Genomic DNA, 17412 nt, shown 5'->3' with positions numbered 1-17412 from the left:
TCGGGGGAAGGCCACTGGAGGGGAGGGGTACCAAGAGGGAAGCTTATTAGGGGGTCGGCCGGCAGCGGCTAGGGAGCTTCGATCAAGACGCACACGACACAGGAAATCTGAGCGGACAACCACACACAACACAGGTCCCAGGGGGCCAGCAATCCACCCACTCGCGGAGGCACACACACTAGTGTACAGAACCTAACGCGGCATCACTCGGTCAGCACACGACCGCCGCGGACACAGCCACCGTCGCAGAGTTAGGAACAACTGCCCGGACAGCGACTGGGTCCCCGCCAACCCCCTACGCACAAAGACGAACATGTGCACTCAGAGGAACCGCGTGTTTACACACACACTCGCGGCTGTACAAAGCAAGGAAAAAGAATCTCCACGGCAAACATTCACAGAAGCATCTAGACCACAGTCACAGCTGGACGGAGCCCCCACCCAGCCCAAGCAGGTCCAGCGCACACTGCACACGGGTACCCTGGCACACAGGTCTCCACCCCCCAACCCCAGGCGCCCCTGTCCTGCGGGTGTCGGCCTCCACCTCCTCTGCACTCCCCCAGGGGAGAGAAGAGAGGTCCTAGGAGGGAGAATGGGATGCCTACTGCCTGCACCCCGACTCCTGCAGAGGTGATTAAGGTTGAATATTCACAGCGGGCACAGGCTGAGAGGCGGAGCCAGCGAAAGTGCCCCAGTCAGTCAAGTCACCCAGCACTGCTACTGACAACAGGTGTGACTGTGAGGCAGTGTGGGGTAGTTCCCAGGAGGTGGCCTGGATACCCCAGGAGCGTCTTGTCCGTGTGGTGTCTGTGTTGCGTGTATCTGTGTTGTGTGACTGTGTGTTGCACGTGACTGAGTCATCTCTGGCTCGGTGAGACCCCAGGTCCCTGTGTGAAGCCCTCAGGAGGCTGCGACGGTGTGCCCCAGGGTAGCTGCGTGGATTCTTTGCACAGCTGTTGGAAGCTGTAGCATAGCGGTGCCTATGCGTGTCTCCGTGTGGCTCAGTACCTATGTGAGTGTGGAGTGTGTTGCAGTGTTTTGTAACAGCCGCTCTTTGAGCTGTGTATACCTACGTGAATGACTGTGTCCCGAAGGCGGGCTATGTGTGTGGCAGTTCCCTCCCGTGCTGGGTGTGGGTAGCTCTGCGGGGGCGATACACCCAGTGTGACTGCCTGTAGCTTTATGGGGCTATCGGTAGTTGCTCCAGCAGCCATACGGACTCAGGAGTCCTGTGTTCGGCGAGTGTAGCCGCAGCTAAGTGTGTGGCTGTGTTCCTGTGTGCAATTTGGGCTTATCTGGACGCTGCGTGTGTAGCAGCTATCAGCTGTGTCCTGTTGTTCGTCCTCGAGTGGCAGTCCCCACTCGCGCCCTCAGAGTGTGTAGCCCCGCGCCCCTTCCCCCCGCGGCGGCCAGTGCGCGTGCGCGCCCGGCCCACGGTCCCGGCAGCGGGACCCACCCGCGCTCCCGCCATCGCCCTTTTAAGAGCGGCGCCCGCGGGCGACAGGGTGGCGGCGGGCGGGGGCGCGCGCGGCAGGAGGAGGGGGCGCGCGCTTCCCGGAACAGCCCGCGCTGAGGGAAGAGAGGAAGAAAATAAAACCCGCGGCCGGAGCCAAAGCTGGAGCTGCCGCCGCCGCTGTCTGGAGCTCCCCCGCGCGGACAATGCCCGCGATGCCCGCACGGGGCTCAGGGCGGTGAGGCCCGGGGCGCGGGGTAGCTATGGCGACAGGGAGCGCGGCCCGCGGCGCCGCCTGACAGGTGTGGGGCCCCGGCGGCGGCGGCGGCGGCGGCAGTGCGGAGCAGCATGTACGCCAAGGGGGGCAAGGGCTCGGCCGTGCCCTCCGACAGCCAGGCACGAGAGAAGTGAGTCGGTGGGTCGGGAGCCGGGGGCGGGGCTCGGCGACCGCGCCGCTTCCGTGGGCCCCAATGCCGGCGGGCATCGCGTGGGGCACGTGGGTGCGGGTCCGAGCGAGATTTGTGGGGGTGCGCCAGACCGGAGGGGCTCGGGGAGTCGCGAGCTAAGTGAGAGCGCGGTAGAACCGAGAGGCATGAGAGCTTTACGGGGTCGCGAGATTTGAGGGGACACGCGAGATCCGAGAGGTCGTGAGAGTAGAAGGGGCTCAGGAGACCCGAGGGATGCGAGATTTGCGGGGGCGTGCGAAATCCGAGGGTACTAAAGGGTCGCGAGACCTCCCCGACGTCGAGACTTGGGTGTGCGAGGTTGCCACCGGTGTGCGCGCTCGCGATTCGTGCCACTTCCCCCATCCTCTGGGGGAAGTTTCCCGGGCAGGCGATACTGGCCACTCTGCTGCCCGCCCCCTACTCCTCTCCTTGGTGAAAGCTTGAGGGGCGGCGGGCCCACCCCCGCAAGACCACCTGTCCAGCGGGGCCTGGGGCAGCTGGGTGGGGCCCTTGGGGAAGCCGCAGGGCTCACAGTCTTGGGGCGCCCACTTGTTCTGGGCATGGCGCTGGACTTTGGGTGGCAGATGCTTTCTGGCTGTTAGAGGGACAGGTACCTAACTCCCAGACTCTGCGATGAGGGGCTGGGGGCGCTCGAGCTTCTTGGAGTGGGGTGGTAGCTGAGCTGCTGCGCCTGCCTCCTGAAACTGCCACTTACCTGTGGTGTGACTTTGGGTGAGGGAGTACAGCCTCCTAAGCTCACTCGTTATCCTGAGAAATGCAGACATAATAACAGTTCCATTTCTTAGGTTTAGGGAGCTTTTGAAAAGTGCTAGGATCTGTGACTATCACAGCAAGGGCACCCAATGGTGGTTTGTGATATTGTTATAGTGCCAGGGAAAACGGAAGGCTTGCGAGGGCTGATTTGCAGGATCGTAGAAGTCAAGCCACCTAGTGTGGGAAACCAGTTGCTGGAGATGTTAGGAGACTGGGTTCTCAGGGAGAGGTCCCATGATGACTCTTCAAGGGACAGAGCAAGAGTGAGGACTTGAAAGTCTGGGCAGTGAAAAGGGACCCTAAACACGGGCCCTCTCCTGTCCTGTGTTTCCTGCCTGGGCTGACATTGGGACCCTTTCCCGCCCCCACCGGGACCTTCAGCTGTCCCTGTCACCTTCATCCCCTTATTTAAAGCTTTATTTACTTATTTTATTTTTCGGCTGTGGTGGGTCTTTCTCTAGTTGTGGAAAGCAGGGGCTACTCTTTATTGCAGTATGCAGGCTTTTCATCTCTTACAGCTCGGCAACCGTTTCTCTCTTGGCTGAGGACAAGCGAAGCTTGAAGGCTCAGTAGTTGGGGCTTTTGGGCTCGAGAGTGCTGGCTCAATCATTGCGGTGCACCGATTATTGCTCCACAGCATGTGGGATCTTCCCAGACTAGGGATCAGACCGGTGTCTGTTGCATTGCAAGGTGGATTCTTAACCACTGAACCACCAGGGAAGCCCTCATCCCCTTATCTAAAAAGATCTGAAAACAGTGACCCAATGCAAGCACAGTTAGGTCTTGGTGGGAGGTGCTCTTGGGGCCTCCCTGTAAGCTGGAGCGTTCTTCATTTACAGGAGAGGCTGTGTCTTCCTGCAGGCAGCCTACTCAGACCCTACCTCCCCCTCACCCACCCTGCCTTCCCTCCCCTGTATTCCTTGGACCCTACGGTCACCAGTGTGTGCTGTGAACCCCCAAGGGCAGGGACCCACCATCTGTGCACCCAGCAGACGTTAAGTCCATTGCTAGGACAGGCTGGCCCAGACCTCGTTCTGAGACGGGGAGCCAGAGGGGGCTCAGGACAGGGGCCAGAGAAGGAAGGAGAAGAACTGCAGGAGGAGGCAGGAAGGTGAAATCAGGGAGAAAAGAACAAGCCTGGAGAGTTAAGGACCTGAGCAGTGGAACCCCCTTCACCCCATTACACAGAGGAGGAAATGAAGGCCCAGAGACGGAAGTGGCTGAGTTGCTGGTGGCCTGTGTGTGAGAGGTGCTCCACCTGCAGCCTCAACCCCAGCCCTGCTGAGAACCCTGCAAGGCTGACTGTCAGCGTTTCAGAGGGGAGACGGAACCGGGCTCAGAGCCCCCAGTCTGCCTCTCTAGTGTATCAGCCCCACGCTTCAAAGAGCTCTCCTGTGCCCCTGAATTTGAGTTTTCGATGGGGTCCTTCCTGTCTAGAGCCCAGCATCCTCGTCAGTGAAGCAGATGCCACCATCTGCTGTCTTCCTAACTTTTTTTGCAGCAGGAAAACCTTGTCTCCAAGCCAGCACTTCTGCTGGACCCTCCTGACAAGAAATGGCTGAGTGTAGGGTAGCTCGGGCCAAAAATGATGGGGGAGGGGGACCGAGAACTCAGATAACCCCCTCTTCCCTCCCTGGCCAAGAACTGAGGCTGGATTCAAAGACGCAGAATCTCCCCTGGGTTGTCCAGTGGGGTTGAAACTCAACTCCAAAGCCCTCCTCCCCAGCTCAAACCTGTTTCTTTTTTTTTTTTTTAATTGGTTTATTTTTAATTGAAGAATAATTACTTTATAATATTGGTTTGATTTGTCATACATCAACATGAAGTAGCCATAGGTATACATATGTCCCCTCCTCTTGAACCTCCTTCCCGCCTCCCACCCCATCCCACTCCTCTAGGTTGATATAGAGCCCAGTTTGAGTTCCCTGAGTCACACAGCAAATTTCCATTGGCTGTCTATTTTACATATGGTACAAACCTGTTTCTTCCCTTCTCTTATCTCCACGTCCCCTAAGCTGCCACGATCAGCTCTGTTCCAGATAACTGTGCCTGCCTCCCCCAGGTTTCCTGGCCCTCCACCCCCCCGGCAGACCCCCAAGAAGCCCCACTCCACAAAGGAGCTGGAGCGTACTTTAAAACACAAACCTCTCCAGCCCACATGGCATGCCCCCACCCTGGGTACCAGCCCCAGCTCTTTGGCCCGGCCTCACCCCAGCGCCTTTGTGCTTGCTGTGCCCTTAGTAAACGGCTCTTCCTCTAGACCTTCCACATAGCTGATCCCTCCCACACCTCACTACCACCCACTTTTCCACTTCACTTTCTTAATCGCACAGCACCAGATCCCCCCACCAGCTTGTGGAGTAACTCACCTACCTCTTAGCTAGGATGTGGGCTTCTTCTCGGCCAGCATCTGCCTTTCACTACACCCCAAGACTCAGCCCAGCACATGTCTGAACAAGCAGACCATTCCCACCGGGAGAGTGGTAGCCCCCAGACCCCAGCCAGGGTACAAGGATGGCTGGAGATGTGCCAGAATCTCCAGGAGTGGGGTGGTCAGACACCTCCTGCTTCCAACCTGGGCAGAAGACAGGTGTCAATTTTAAAAAGTCTCCTGCTTAAGGGTGCTTGGAAATGGAGCCCAACCTCACAACTGTGCAGCTAGATAAGAGGGGGCCAGAAAGACAGTCATCTGTCTGGCATCTTCTGGCCGGAAGAATCTCTTCTCCAAAATGACCCCAAGGCTGGGTAGAGAGCAGACGCTCGTTGTGCACTCGGGGCTCTAGGCACACAGTGGCGACTGCAGGGTCCAGAGGGTACAGGGGAAGGGAGGGCAGGGTGGGCCGGAAGGTATAGGGGAGGGGAGGGCAGGGTGGGCCAGAGGGTACAGGGGAGGGGAGGGCAGGGTGGGCCGGAGGGTACAGGGGAGGGGAGGGCAGGGTGGGCTGGAGGGTATAGGGGAGGGGAGGGCCGGAGGGTACAGGAGAGGGAGGGCAGGGTGGGCCAGAGGGAGGTGGGATCTGAGTGGGCTGCCTGCAGGGAGACACAGCCTCTCCTTCTGTAAATGATGAACACCAACCTACAGGGAGGTCCCCGGAGCACTTCCCACCCAGAATGAGCACCTGCGTTTGGTCATTGGTTTCAGGTCTTTTTAAATAAGGAGATGAAGGTGACAGGGACAGCTGAAGGTCCCTATGTCCTCTTGGCATCCTTTCCCCCTTCCAGCCCCAGAGGCTCTGCTGTCCTAAATTGGGGGGCAACGTCTAAACGTTAGCTTCTGGGACACTCTGAGCGCTGCCAGCTGGATTTAGAATAGTTCCATGAACGACAGTCGTGGTCAGTGTCACTGGGCATCTTGCGTGTTTTTCCGCCAGAATTTGTTTTGATATGAGCACGTCACCTCAGGTAGTTCGTCCATCTTCCCAGTGGATAAGGGAATGACCGTGTGTCTGTCCCATCCCTAGCTGAGCATCCAGGTGTGGCCCTGGGCACCCTTGTTGGAGGGGAGCTCGTGGGTAAGAGGTTCTTGAGAAAGGCTGAGTGGAGCCAGCCGCACAGGGGAGCCTTCTGGGAAGGCAGTATCTGGGGGCAAATGCTGGGGTGGAGTTTATGAGTGGGGGTCGTTCCTTTGGCTACTGGGTGGGGGGAAGGCCATACCATGAAGGCTGGTGAGGAGGGGGCCTCTGGAGAGCTGAAGGCCTGGCCCTGTGGGTGGTGGAGAGGCGGCAGGAAACGTGTGGGTGAGAGTCCCTGAAGGGCGTAGGTGGGACTCGTGACGGATTAGGCGAGGGTGCAGGGGTGACCGAAGGCCTTGAGTAGAGGGCTGCTCCCAGCCCCCAGCGGCACACGCCTCCAGGGGCTCTGGGGGAGGGGGAGCTGAGCAGGGGGCACCTGTTACCTCAATTCTTGGCCAATTACGGCAGTTCTTGATAATGAAGGTGGCATTGCTGAGTTGCAGTCTGGGAGGCTCCTGTACCCCATTCTGCCCCCACTCCATGTTCAGCTGCAGGGAGGCCCGTGGGTAATTCTCCCCATAAGCACTCCCAGTCCAGGCACCCCGCATGCTCCAGGTCACTGGTCCTTCTGGAGGGAGGCCCTGCTCTCTCCCGTCTCCTGCCCTCTTGAAGTGGGGATCCCCCGATGGATGGGCTCTTCGTTCTGTAGGTCATTTGCTGACCAGGGCTGGGGCGGGACCGGGATTTGAACCCAGAGCCCTGGCCCTTTCCCACAGCCCTGCTCAGGGCCTGGACAGGGACCCCCCCCAAGCCAGAAGCGCCCCAGAGGGGAGAGCTCTGTAGGTCCCCCAGCCACCTGCCCAGGCTTCAGGCAAACAAAACTGCTCCCAGTTCTCTGAGACCTGATCCAGATGAAAATGAAAAGTACGAGCATGTAAGGTTTTAGGTTTCAGCAAAACTGAAAACCTTCTCTGGCTTCTCTATGCTCTTGGGATAAAACTCCAAATCCTTAACATCAGAATAGTAGGTGCTTACCTTCTGCAGCGCTTTCCCGACATCCCCAGGGGGTTCAGGGTCCATTCCTCTGGATGGCTGAGGGCCCAGGGCTAGGTAAGCTCAAGAGTGAGATGAAGTCCCCACCCGCCCAAAGCGACATTCAGTGGAGGCTGCAGGCAGTAAGCGGAGAGCCCGGTGTCAAACCAGAGATAAATTAAATGATGGGGGGCGAGGGGAGACTGGAGCGGAGCTGGGGTTAGAAGTGATAACGACGTCTCTTACAGGTGACATTGGAGCCATGAGGGTCTCTAGCTGGAGTGCCCCAGGCAGGGAAACAGCCTATGCAAAGGCCCTGGGGTGGAGAAGTAGTGAGTGGTCAGTGTGTGTATGTGGGAGGGGGGACTAGGGGAGGGTCTGTGTGCAGAGTGCTGGTGGGGAAGGAAGGAAGCAGCCTTTGTTGAAGTCCAGGTAAGTGATGGTGGCAGCCTGGACCCAGAGTGTGTGGAGCAAGGCAGGGAGAAGGCTCAGGATGAGGAGAGAGGGCTTTTTCCTTAAGTTATTTCCCCTAAATTCGGTAAAACGTAGTGATCTCTGGGGGATAGCTGGGTGGATCTTCACACTTGCACAGCACACTTGTGTGTTCAGACCACCCAGGTTGGGGAACAGAAGGGGAAGGGGAGGAGAAGAAGCTGGGGTGGGGCTGGGCCTTTAAGATACCAAGTGGGCAGTGGACACTGAGTTCTGAGCAAGCCTGTGGGCAGCTGCAGCAGTCAGTCATCCGGGCAGGAGGGGAGGCCACCCAGGGAGAGAGGAGGAGAGCAGGCGGGGGGGGGGTTCCCGGACCTGTGTCCTAGGTCACATGCCACCCTGAGGGTGGAGGGTGAGAGGCAATGAAGAAGGACATGGTGGGCTGGTGGCGTAGACCCTTTGGTGGGAGCCAGCATGTTCTTCAGAGGACTCCAGAGCCCTGGGAGAGCCTCTGCCCTTGGGGGGGGGGGTGGGGGGTAGCAGACTGTAGCCCCCTGCTTCCCTGCTAGGGCAGCCTGTCTTGCTCCCTGTCTCTGGGTATCTCATGCCCCTGCCTTTCCTGCTCCCTGCACTGCCCGCCGAGGTGACGGGGTCAGCTGGGCCTCTCACAGCCTCTGTCTTTGCCTGCAAGGTGAGGAAGTGAGCTGGCTGGAGCTGGTCAGCTCTGCTCTGGCCTCATCGGCTTTTTGTATTCGTTCTTGTACTGATGGGCTTGGACCGGGCAGATGCAACCAGGCGGATGCAGACCACTGGTGAAGGCTCAGGAGGCCTCTAGAAAAGGAGGGGGCTCTGGGAGTAAGTTGGACAGATGAGCCCCGAGGCTGAAGGGTGAGGAAGATCACTGGGCCGGAGGAGGGAGGATGCTGAGGACTGCTGGGTGCGATGTTGGAACCTGGGGTCGCCTGGGCCTTGAGGAGCTACTGAGAGGAGTGTGATGACAAGGCGGGGACCTTGGCTAGTCTTGGGGGAAGCCCACACTCAGAACTACGTGAACCCCACAAATCCTACCTCTCAGCGTCCCGCTTCTGTCCTTCTCGTGGCTGTCACATTCGGGGTACAGTGCGAGCGGACATACCTTGCCCTGGGACAGCTGCCCACCCTGACTCCCTAACAGCCCCCCTCGTCCTCCTGTAGCACGTACCGCCTTCAGCCCACCAGGTCACTTACCTTCTCCTTTGAATTGTTGCTCCTCCGTCTCTCCCCGCAAGCTGGTAGCCTCTGGGAGGACAGGAGTCTGTGGTGGTCACTACTCAGGGAGGCGCTGCGTGAACGTGTGTTGAATGAATGAAGGGATGGATGGATGAAGAAAGGAAGAAGGTCCAGTACAAGGGCGGAAGCCATGGGGCGGGGGCCGGGACAGAAGGACCTTGCTGCGGTCCGGGGCCTGGGTGGTCTGCTGAAGGGGCTGGGATGGGAGGATTGAGCAGCCTGGCTGGGAAAAGCGAGAGAAAACAGGAGCATGAGTCAAAGCAAGATTATTTTAAGATGGGGCTGCCAGCCAGAGGAGGGCGGCCAGCTGAGAAGGCAGGCATCTGGAAGGGCCTCCAGCTTTCACCAGAACAACCTCAGGCCGGCCCTCGGGGAGCCTCCAGTCTCGGACCCAGGCTCCCCTCAGCCCATCTGGGGCCTGGTTGGGCAGTGGAGGACCCTGGGGGCACCCCAAGGGGCTGGGACGGTAGAGGGTGACTGGGTGAGCCCAGCGGGTGGGGAGTTGTCCCTCTGCTGGCTGGTGTGGAAGACAGGCTGAGGGGTGGCGGAAGCCAAGGATGGAAAGGCCTGGAACGCAACATGGATGGTCTGGCTTCCTTGTGTGGCCCACGAGTGGTGCTGCTGGTTGGAGCGTGGCCCGTGCTGTTGGCCTGGGCAGTAGCCAAGCTGCTGTGTCCGTGGGCGCTGGGCGCCATGGGCATTTGGACAGGCGGTGTTGTGACAGCTGCGTGGCACTGGTGGCCCCACGCCCTGTGCCCCAGGGCCTCCTAGGGGCTGGCACGGGGGCGTCGCAGCCGCCACTGGTGGGTGCACACTGGCCCTAGAGAAGGACGGGGGTCCGGGGAGACCTGGAGGAGGAAGGCCTCAGGTCAGAGAGCCCCTCTCTTTTCTCGGCAGCTGAGGCTGGGCATGCACTAGGCGCTGGGCCCTGCCCACGTGGCCCAGGGTGCCTGCTGGGAGGCCCTACCCAGAGCACAGTCTGGAATGGAGCCCACGAGCCCTTCTCCAAGCAGAGGGCCTCTCTGGGGTCAAGGCTGCTCCGAGGTCTCGGGATTGGTGGGATGGGCCCAGGACTTGGTCCATCAGGGGGTGTTGAACAGAACAGAATTTGACCTGGAAGTGGGTCTGGGGACTGCTAGGAGGGCTGCCTAGACGAGGGGCCTGCAGGCTGGGTGTTGATGTGGGAGGTGGTCAGGCTGAGCAACTGGCATGGAGGCCATCTATCTCTTCTGAGGAGTGGGGGAGCTGGGACAGCGGGGGACCAGTGAAGGGAGTGAGGCTGGCCGGAGGCGCAGGTACTTGGCCTGAGAGCCCCTCCTAGGGACCCTTGGGGAGGGGCACTGAGTCTGGCCCAGGCCTCTGACCTGGGCCCTACCTGACTGCCTGCAGGCTGGCGTTGTACGTGTATGAGTACCTGCTACACGTCGGTGCCCAGAAGTCAGCCCAGACCTTCCTGTCTGAGGTAAGCTGGCCCAGCCAGGCGGGGACGCCCCACAGCCAGACCCTTCCTCAGCCCCCACACCCTGGGGGCTTCCCTACCCCATTTTTATCAGGTCTCCGGTGGTAGGGTCAGGTCATGCCCTGGAAGCTGAGTGCTGGGCTGGGGCTGGGCCCGCAGATGAGCATCCTGGCATCTGTCCATCCATCTGAGGCTCTGCCTCCCGCTTCTCCACTGGGCTCCTCACCAAGTTGCCCTCCTTGTGGCTCCCCGGCTCTGGCCCACTGGTTTCCTGCCCCACTGTTCCCTGGGCCCCCAAGCGGGGCTGGCGCTGCCTCTTGGGAGGGGAGGGTGTCAGGCAGAGCTGGGCAGAGAGTGCCTCACCTTCTTTCCTCTCCCCTGCAGATCCGATGGGAGAAGAACATTACGCTGGGGGAGCCCCCGGGCTTCCTGCATTCCTGGTGGTGGTGCGTGCGAGGCAGTGCGGGCGGGCCTTGGAGGGGGGCTGGGTGGGGGCGCATGGGGAAACCATCTCCCCCCCCTGCCGCCCACAGCGTGTTCTGGGACTTGTACTGTGCAGCGCCCGACCGCAGAGAGGCGTGTGAGCACTCGAGCGAAGCCAAGGCTTTCCAGGACTACGTGAGTCCCCGCCCCAGGGGCTGGGACCAGGGCTCGTGGGCGTGGGCAGGGGCCTGTGCTCTGAGGGGCTCCAGTGGGCAAGTGGGCCGGACTATGGGATTTGACCTGAGATTGTGGCTTTCGTGGGGGGTCCTATGCTCCTCCACTGCACCCAGCTCCTGCGGGTCCCCATAAGCCCGAGACCCTCCGGAGCCCAGCCCCTCCTTTGCTTCCCCTCCTGTGAGCCCCATGTGGAACCCGATAGACAGAACCCCAGTTCCTGCCTCCCTGCCTCTTTGTGTGCAGGGTGGGGCTGGCCGTCCCCCACAGCTGGCCCCCTCCCCGCTAGCCTTCTGAGGTGGGGGCCCAGGCAGGGGTGCACCCTGGCGCTAGAGAGGCCTAGCTTGGCAGACCTCCCAGCCTTGCTCGGCGACTGGGGCTGCTCTGTTCACCTCTTCGGCCTCGGGTTTCGGTGCAAGTTGAATTCAGTGTCGTCCAGAGCAGAGGCTGGGTAACAAGAGGGGACCGGCGGCACCGTGTGGTCACGTGGGAGGCGTTGGCGGCCCCCTGCCTTTACCCTCTTCCTCCTGGTCTGTGGGGCTTGCTCACCCAGCGCCGCGGAGACATCCCCCCTGCCCTCCCCCCCCTCCTTCTCCCCTCCACCTTCCCTCCTCCCCCCTGCAGCCGGCGCGTTCACGTCCTGAGCCCTCCGCTCCGCTGTGCCCCTGGGGCGGGGTGCCTCCCAGGGCCCTCCCTCCACCCTCCCTCTCTGCCGTTAGCGGGAGTCCCACACCAGGCACCGCCTCCCGACAGAGGGCCCCCCCAGTACAGGAGGGCCAGGGTGCAGTCTGAAAAGGCCGGGGTTCACCGTGTCCCCGAAGACGCCCCGGGCACTCTGTATGTGCATTTACGGGAGGGGCGGTCACTGCTGTTCACCCCTGTCAGGTTCCACTGGTCTTGTTGTGGTCCGGCCAGAACGGGGGTAACAGACGTGTCTGGAGCTGTGTGCTCGTGTGGCTCGGCGTGGGTCCGACTCCCTCGCCCCAATGCACCCCACTCCTCCCTGTGCTTCTGCGGGGTCCCTGGGGCTCTGTTCCTCCTCCGGGCTGAGCAGCCCGCCCTTCCCTCTCCGCCCCGGGCTTCGTCCCCGCCCCCACGTCTCCGGGGGAGGGAAGAGAGCGCCGTCTCCCAGGAGTGAGCGCGCTTCCGGGAGCACGCTGGTTACCATGGCAGCAGGGCGCGTCAAGGTAGCGGGGCGGCGCCCCGGCCGCGGCCGGGCTCCGGGGTGACAGGGTCCCTGTGTCAGCAGACTGGAGCCGGCTGCATGTTCTGCCCCACCTCCGCACTTAGTGGCGGTGGGGTGAGGGGCGTCCTGCCGCCTCCCCCTCGCAGTCGGGGCTCCCTCCTCCCTCCCACCCCCCAGCTTCTGAGGGGGCTCAGCGCCTCTGGGCTGGGGGCCGACCTCGGCGTCTCCAGGAAACGGGAGCGCGCCCAGCCTGTCGTCATGGCAACGCGGGCCCGGCTGGTGCCTCTGGGTGGATGATTGACGTGGGGGGTCCAGCTCAGGTCACCCACCGGGAAGAGTGGGCCCGACCCGTCCCCCCCGGATTAACCCTTAAAGGCCTAGACTTGGGGAGCCCCATCTTTTCCCCACCCCCACACCTCAAGGTCTGGAAAGCCCGCCACCCGCACCGCCAGCCACCTTCCCCGACCAGGAAATGCTCTGGCGCCGCCTGCCAAGGCTCAGAAGGGGGCGGGGGAGGGGGCTGCCCTCCCTGTGGGCTGGGGAGGGTGGACAGACGCAGGGCGCAGAGCTGTTTCTCTCTGGCCAGGGAGAGACACGCGTCAAGGGGCCTCAGCAGAAGCACTCTCAGTGCCTGCAGCGTCCTCCTCCTTCCCTGTCCTTTGATGGATCTCCTCTGCCCTGAAGACTAGGCCTCTTTCTACCCCCTCCTCCTGCTCTGTGGGCCCCAAAGGCAGGCAAGCCTGGGACTTGGAACCAGCCAGAGGAAGTGGCCTGTCAGCCTGTGCCCCTGCCAACTCTGGGCCTGCCACCAGCATCCCCACCCTTGGCAGACAGGAGAACTCCCTTCTCAGGCTCCCAGTCTTGTCCCCTCCTCCATCTGAAGAGAGACGGGTGGTTGGGGGGGAGGCACCTGGAGAGGCACTGTGGAGTGCTGCTCTTCCTTCTCCCTCCTTCCTGGAGGAGGAGGGGAGTGGTCTGTACAGTTGCTCTAAGAAGGAACCCTCTGGGAGGGAGGTTCATCTCCAAGCTGCCTATTGATTTTTGTTGTTGATTTGAGGGGTCTTGGGGGCCCAGCTAAGCTGCCTTGCCAGCCAGAAGGATTCAGGGCTGGTTGAGATGGGCTGGAAGTGGGGGACTGTGCCCCCACCCATCTGAAGTTGGATTCAGACCAAAAGAACAAGCCTGTGCTAGAAGGATGAAGCACACACTGGAGTTCTCAGCAGAAGGCATTTTCAGACCCCTAGAATCCTCAGGGTGGAGACTCACGGGCGGCTGGAGTCCCTGGCCTCCTCCCTAGTCTGGGGTCTCAGCAGGTCGGGGCCCTGATCACCTGCGGGTCATGAGTGCAGCACAGAGGCAGAGCCCTTGCTTAGAGCCACTCAGCATATGGGGCTGCTAAGCCTGGGGTGGGGAACAAGGACTCTTTCTTCAGTGTTAGCCCCCCTCCTTCCATGCTTGAGTAGTTAGATGGCTTGGGTTCCTTGTTCTGTGGGGCTGGCTATCTGGGGAGAAGAAACTGGTTCAGAAAGGGACCTGACTTGGGTCTTGCCATCTCTCCCGCTCCTGCAGAGTGCTGCAGCGGCCCCAAGCCCGGTGATGGGGAGCATGGCCCCCAGTGATGCAATGGCATCAGGCCCCATGGCACCCGGCTTCTTCCAGGTACAGCCAGGGCTGGCACCCCCTGTCTCCCTGGGTGGGCAGTGACAGGGTGGGTATGTACTGTGCGGTCCGTAGTAGGGCCAGAGAGAGGGGCGGAGCTGCCTGGGCCCCTGTGCCAAGGAGGGCGGGGGGCTCTGCGCTAGGACTGCTCTTGTGTCAGGGTGCTTGGGGCCACAAAGCTTGGCTCTATGAGCCAGGGGTCCTGCCCATAACCCTACCTTTAGGGTCCCGTAGAGGGGGCTAGCTGGCCCCTTCTGCCTCCACGGCGTCCCCGCCCCTGCCCTGCCAGGCTCAGCAGAGCCACAGGAAACCGTGGAACTTCGCGTGACCTCGCTCCTCCCAACCCGCCTGGTTCTGTCCTCCTAGGGCCCCCCCGGCTCCCAGCCTTCCCCCCACAACCCCAACGCCCCCATGATGGGGCCTCATGTTCAGGTAAGGACCTGTAACGCCCCGCCCCTTTGCGCACGCACACCCCTCCCCAGGGCCCCTGGGCTCGTACCACTGAGCTCCACACACCCAGGCACCGCGGGCTGAGGTATGCTGGCTGGTGCTGGAGGAAGGCTGGGGGCCCGGCGGCAGCAGGAACCGGGTAGTTTTGAGGGCTGGGCAGGTGGGGGGAGGTGCTGATCCCCGGCCCACCTCTTCCAGCCCTTCATGTCACCGCGGTTCCCAGGGGGCCCCCGGCCCACCCTGCGGATGCCGAGTCAGGTGAGAGAGGGATGTGGGGGGGGGGGGCAGGAGCTGGGCCGGGGTGGGGGCACCTCCACTCAGTGCTGCCACTCCCCATCCGCAGCCTCCCGTGGGCCTCCCCGGCTCCCAGCCCCTCCTCCCTGGCACCATGGAGCCCTCCCCGCGAGCTCAGGGTGAGTAGGGAAGCTCCAGCCAATCAGGACCCCAGAACCAGGACCACCCCCCTTCCCCTGCCCCCCCCCCGACCCCCCGGTGCCATCACAGTGCGTGTCCACGCTGGGAAATGGTCCAGACCTGAGCCCACTTTTCCTTCTGCCCCCAGGGCACTCAAGCATGGGCCCCATGCAGAGGGTGACGCCTCCCCGGGGCATGACCAGCGTTGGGCCCCAGGTAAGGGCTGGCCCAGGTGACTGGGGAGCTTCAGGGGCTGCCCCCGCTAAGCCTGCACTCACGGCCCCTTTGCCTTCGCAGAGCTACGGAGGAGGTGGCATGCGGCCCCCACCTAACTCTCTTGCTGGCCCCGGCTTGCCCACCATGAACATGTAAGGCCCTCAGGGACCCCTAGGAGCGAGCCCAGACGGGCAGCACCCCATTTCACGGGCTGCGTGTACTGAGGCAGACCGACACGGCAGTCCCTGGTACTGTTGACTTCACTGCTGGGTGGGGAAGCTCAGGCTCAAAGACCTGTGAGCCATGGCTGGCTTGGGATTTGAAGGCTGGCCTGGAATTTGAAGGCTGTGCTTGGTTACTTCCCGGCCAACATCTGCTGCTCTGAGGGCACGTGGGGCAGAGTGGGTGTGTCAGGGAGTGTGGTAGGGGACAGGGTACCACCGGGCTTAGACCTGGGTCCACCACTGTCTCTTCTAGGGGCCCCGGAGTGCGCGGCCCATGGGCCAGCCCTAGTGGCAACTCGGTGAGTATCCCGGTCGGGTGTGGGGTGATTAAAAGCAGGTGGGGTGGTAGTGTGGGTGGACTGCTCACAGCTGCCTCTGTCCCCAGATCCCCTACTCCTCCTCCTCCCCTGGCAGCTACTCGGTGAGTGGGACCTAAGCTGGGACACCTGGGACCTGAGCGCAAGGGTTGTAGGGTGACACATGGGGGGCCTTTCTCACCGTCTGTGCCTCCCTCTGTGCAGGGACCCCCAGGAGGAGGCGGGCCCCCTGGAACCCCTATCATGCCTAGCCCTGGAGGTACGACAGCCTGAACGGGGCATAGGGAGGGGTGTGCTTGGTGGGGCAAGCCCCTCTGACACCCCGCCCACTCATATGCTGTCTCAGACTCCACCAACTCTAGCGAGAACATGTACACCATCATGAACCCCATCGGGCCGGGCGCCGGCAGGGCTAATGTAAGTAGGGCTTGGGAGAGGGTTGGTTGGGGGGTGGGGAGCCGGTGGCCCGAGGCCTAGGCTGTTTCTCTGCCTGCAGTTCCCGCTTGGCCCTGGTCCGGAGGGCCCCATGGCCGCCATGAGCGCGATGGAGCCTCACCACGTAAACGGATCCCTGGGTGAGTGGGCGTCCGGGGACATCGACACCCACACACCCGCCCCCGCCCCGCTGCTCCGCGAGCCTCGTGCGCCCCCTGGCGGCCTCCTTCATCCTGTCCGCCTCTGTGTGCTGGGCGGGTATTGAAGGAGCCTTTGCTTCTCTGGGCTGCTGGGTGACCGGCTGCGCTGGGGGAGGATCCAGCATCTAAACCGTGGGGAGGCCCGGCCGCCAGTCCTGACGCCCGCCCCGATCTGGGCCCTCCCAAAGGGCTGGGCGGAGGGAGGGGACGCGGCCTTCGGGGGTGGGCGGAGGGGAGCGGATTTGCCGGCGCCTGCGCGTCTGAGCCGCGTGTCCGCCGTCTGTCGGTCCACAGGCTCGGGCGATCTGGACGGGTTGCCGAAGGTGAGGGGGCGGCGCTCCGGGGGCGGGGATGGGGCTGCGGGGTCAGACGGGTGGGAGAAGCAGAGGCCCGGCGGGGCCGCGCGGCCAGTCTTCGCGCTGACCGCGGCCGCCCCCAGAGCTCCCCCGGCGCCGTGGCCGGCCTGAGCAACACCCCGGGCACCCCGCGGGACGACGGCGAGATGGCGGCCGCCGGGACCTTCCTGCACCCGTTCCCGAGCGAAAGCGTAAGCGACTGCGTCGACTCCCCCCCCGCGGCGGCGTCGGGCCGGAGGGGCCTGGCGGGCAGACCCCGGCGGGGCGGCCGGGGGGCCAGAGCAAGACCGTGACCGCGGCGGGCCAGGTGGGGGGGGCGGCCGCGGCATCCTTCCCTTCCTCCTCTCCCCTTCCCCCGGCCCGCCCCATCTCACCACCCTGTCCACATCCCACCCCTAGCCCTGGGACCCGTGGCTTCCCCTACGCACCGCCACCTGATCCTTTCCTCTCCCCTGTCCACACCGCCCTGTCCCCCATTCCCCCCGGGGGGCGGGTCCCAGCCTAGGCCGGAACTGAGCCGGCCCCCGCGCGCCACCCCCTCGTCTTTCCGCAGTACTCCCCCGGGATGACCATGAGCGTGTGATGGGGCCGCAGACCCTTGCCCACTGCCGGCCTCGGCTTCTGCCCAGCGCCCCTGCCCGGGGCCACGGTCCAGGGGCTCGGGTGGTCCGCAGGGTGAGGGTCTGAGGTCACACCGCGGGCAACTGGACTCCCAGTCAAGGCTTGGATGGCTGGGAGGCCCCGCACCAAGGACTCATTCATTTTATACATATATATATATATATATATATATAAACGAACACACAAGGACCTCAGAGATGTTCTTTCCTGTTTGGGCCCTTCCCGTCATTTCTATTTTGTCCTGGGGGGCGCTCCTTGGGGGACCTTCCTTTCCCCTGGACAGCAGGGGTGGGCCCCATCAATAAATGTAACTTGATTTTGGTTTTTGGTATCTGGTCTCAAATTTCTTCTTTGGCTTGC

General features: G+C 62.4%; 2 protein-coding genes across 12 annotated transcripts in view; both read left to right on the top strand.

The window, feature by feature from the left end:
- The window catches only part of KXD1 (KxDL motif containing 1), a 265201-nt gene that overhangs the window by 112822 nt on the left and 134967 nt on the right, over window positions 1-17412 (top strand). The window lies entirely within an intron of this gene.
- Window positions 1407-17374, top strand: SSBP4 (single stranded DNA binding protein 4). Of its 11 annotated transcripts, none has more exons than XM_055541083.1 (18): window positions 1411-1860; window positions 10248-10320; window positions 10702-10763; window positions 10851-10935; window positions 13730-13819; window positions 14186-14251; window positions 14468-14527; window positions 14613-14682; window positions 14832-14899; window positions 14981-15051; window positions 15377-15422; window positions 15509-15544; window positions 15645-15699; window positions 15787-15857; window positions 15937-16015; window positions 16370-16398; window positions 16515-16738; window positions 16985-17374. In XM_055541083.1, the coding sequence occupies exons 1-17, from the start codon at window positions 1802-1804 to the stop codon at window positions 16722-16724; spliced, it is 1230 nt and encodes a 409-aa protein (XP_055397058.1). In that variant the 5' UTR covers window positions 1411-1801; the 3' UTR covers window positions 16725-16738; window positions 16985-17374. The 11 variants fall into 11 exon arrangements, with proteins under 11 accessions (XP_055397066.1, XP_055397048.1, XP_055397058.1 ...); XM_055541114.1 differs by having other exon boundaries at window positions 1459-1860; window positions 16515-16622; XM_055541091.1 differs by lacking the exon at window positions 15509-15544 and having other exon boundaries at window positions 1407-1860.

The sequence above is a fragment of the Bubalus kerabau genome, chromosome 1 (genome assembly GCF_029407905.1).
Source record: "Bubalus kerabau isolate K-KA32 ecotype Philippines breed swamp buffalo chromosome 1, PCC_UOA_SB_1v2, whole genome shotgun sequence".
Classification (NCBI taxonomy): Eukaryota; Metazoa; Chordata; class Mammalia; order Artiodactyla; family Bovidae; genus Bubalus; species Bubalus kerabau.
This window is presented reverse-complemented; position numbering and strand designations above follow the sequence as displayed.

Coding starts and splice junctions, on each gene's coding strand:
- SSBP4 (XM_055541064.1), top strand. CDS start 1,802: ATGTACGCCAAGGGGGGCAAGGGCTCGGCCGTGCCCTCCGACAGCCAG. Junction 10,321..10,701: donor CCCAGACCTTCCTGTCTGAG/GTAAGCTGGCCC, acceptor TCTCCCCTGCAG/ATCCGATGGGAGAAGAACAT. Junction 14,683..14,831: donor GCCCTCCCCGCGAGCTCAGG/GTGAGTAGGGAA, acceptor TTCTGCCCCCAG/GGCACTCAAGCATGGGCCCC.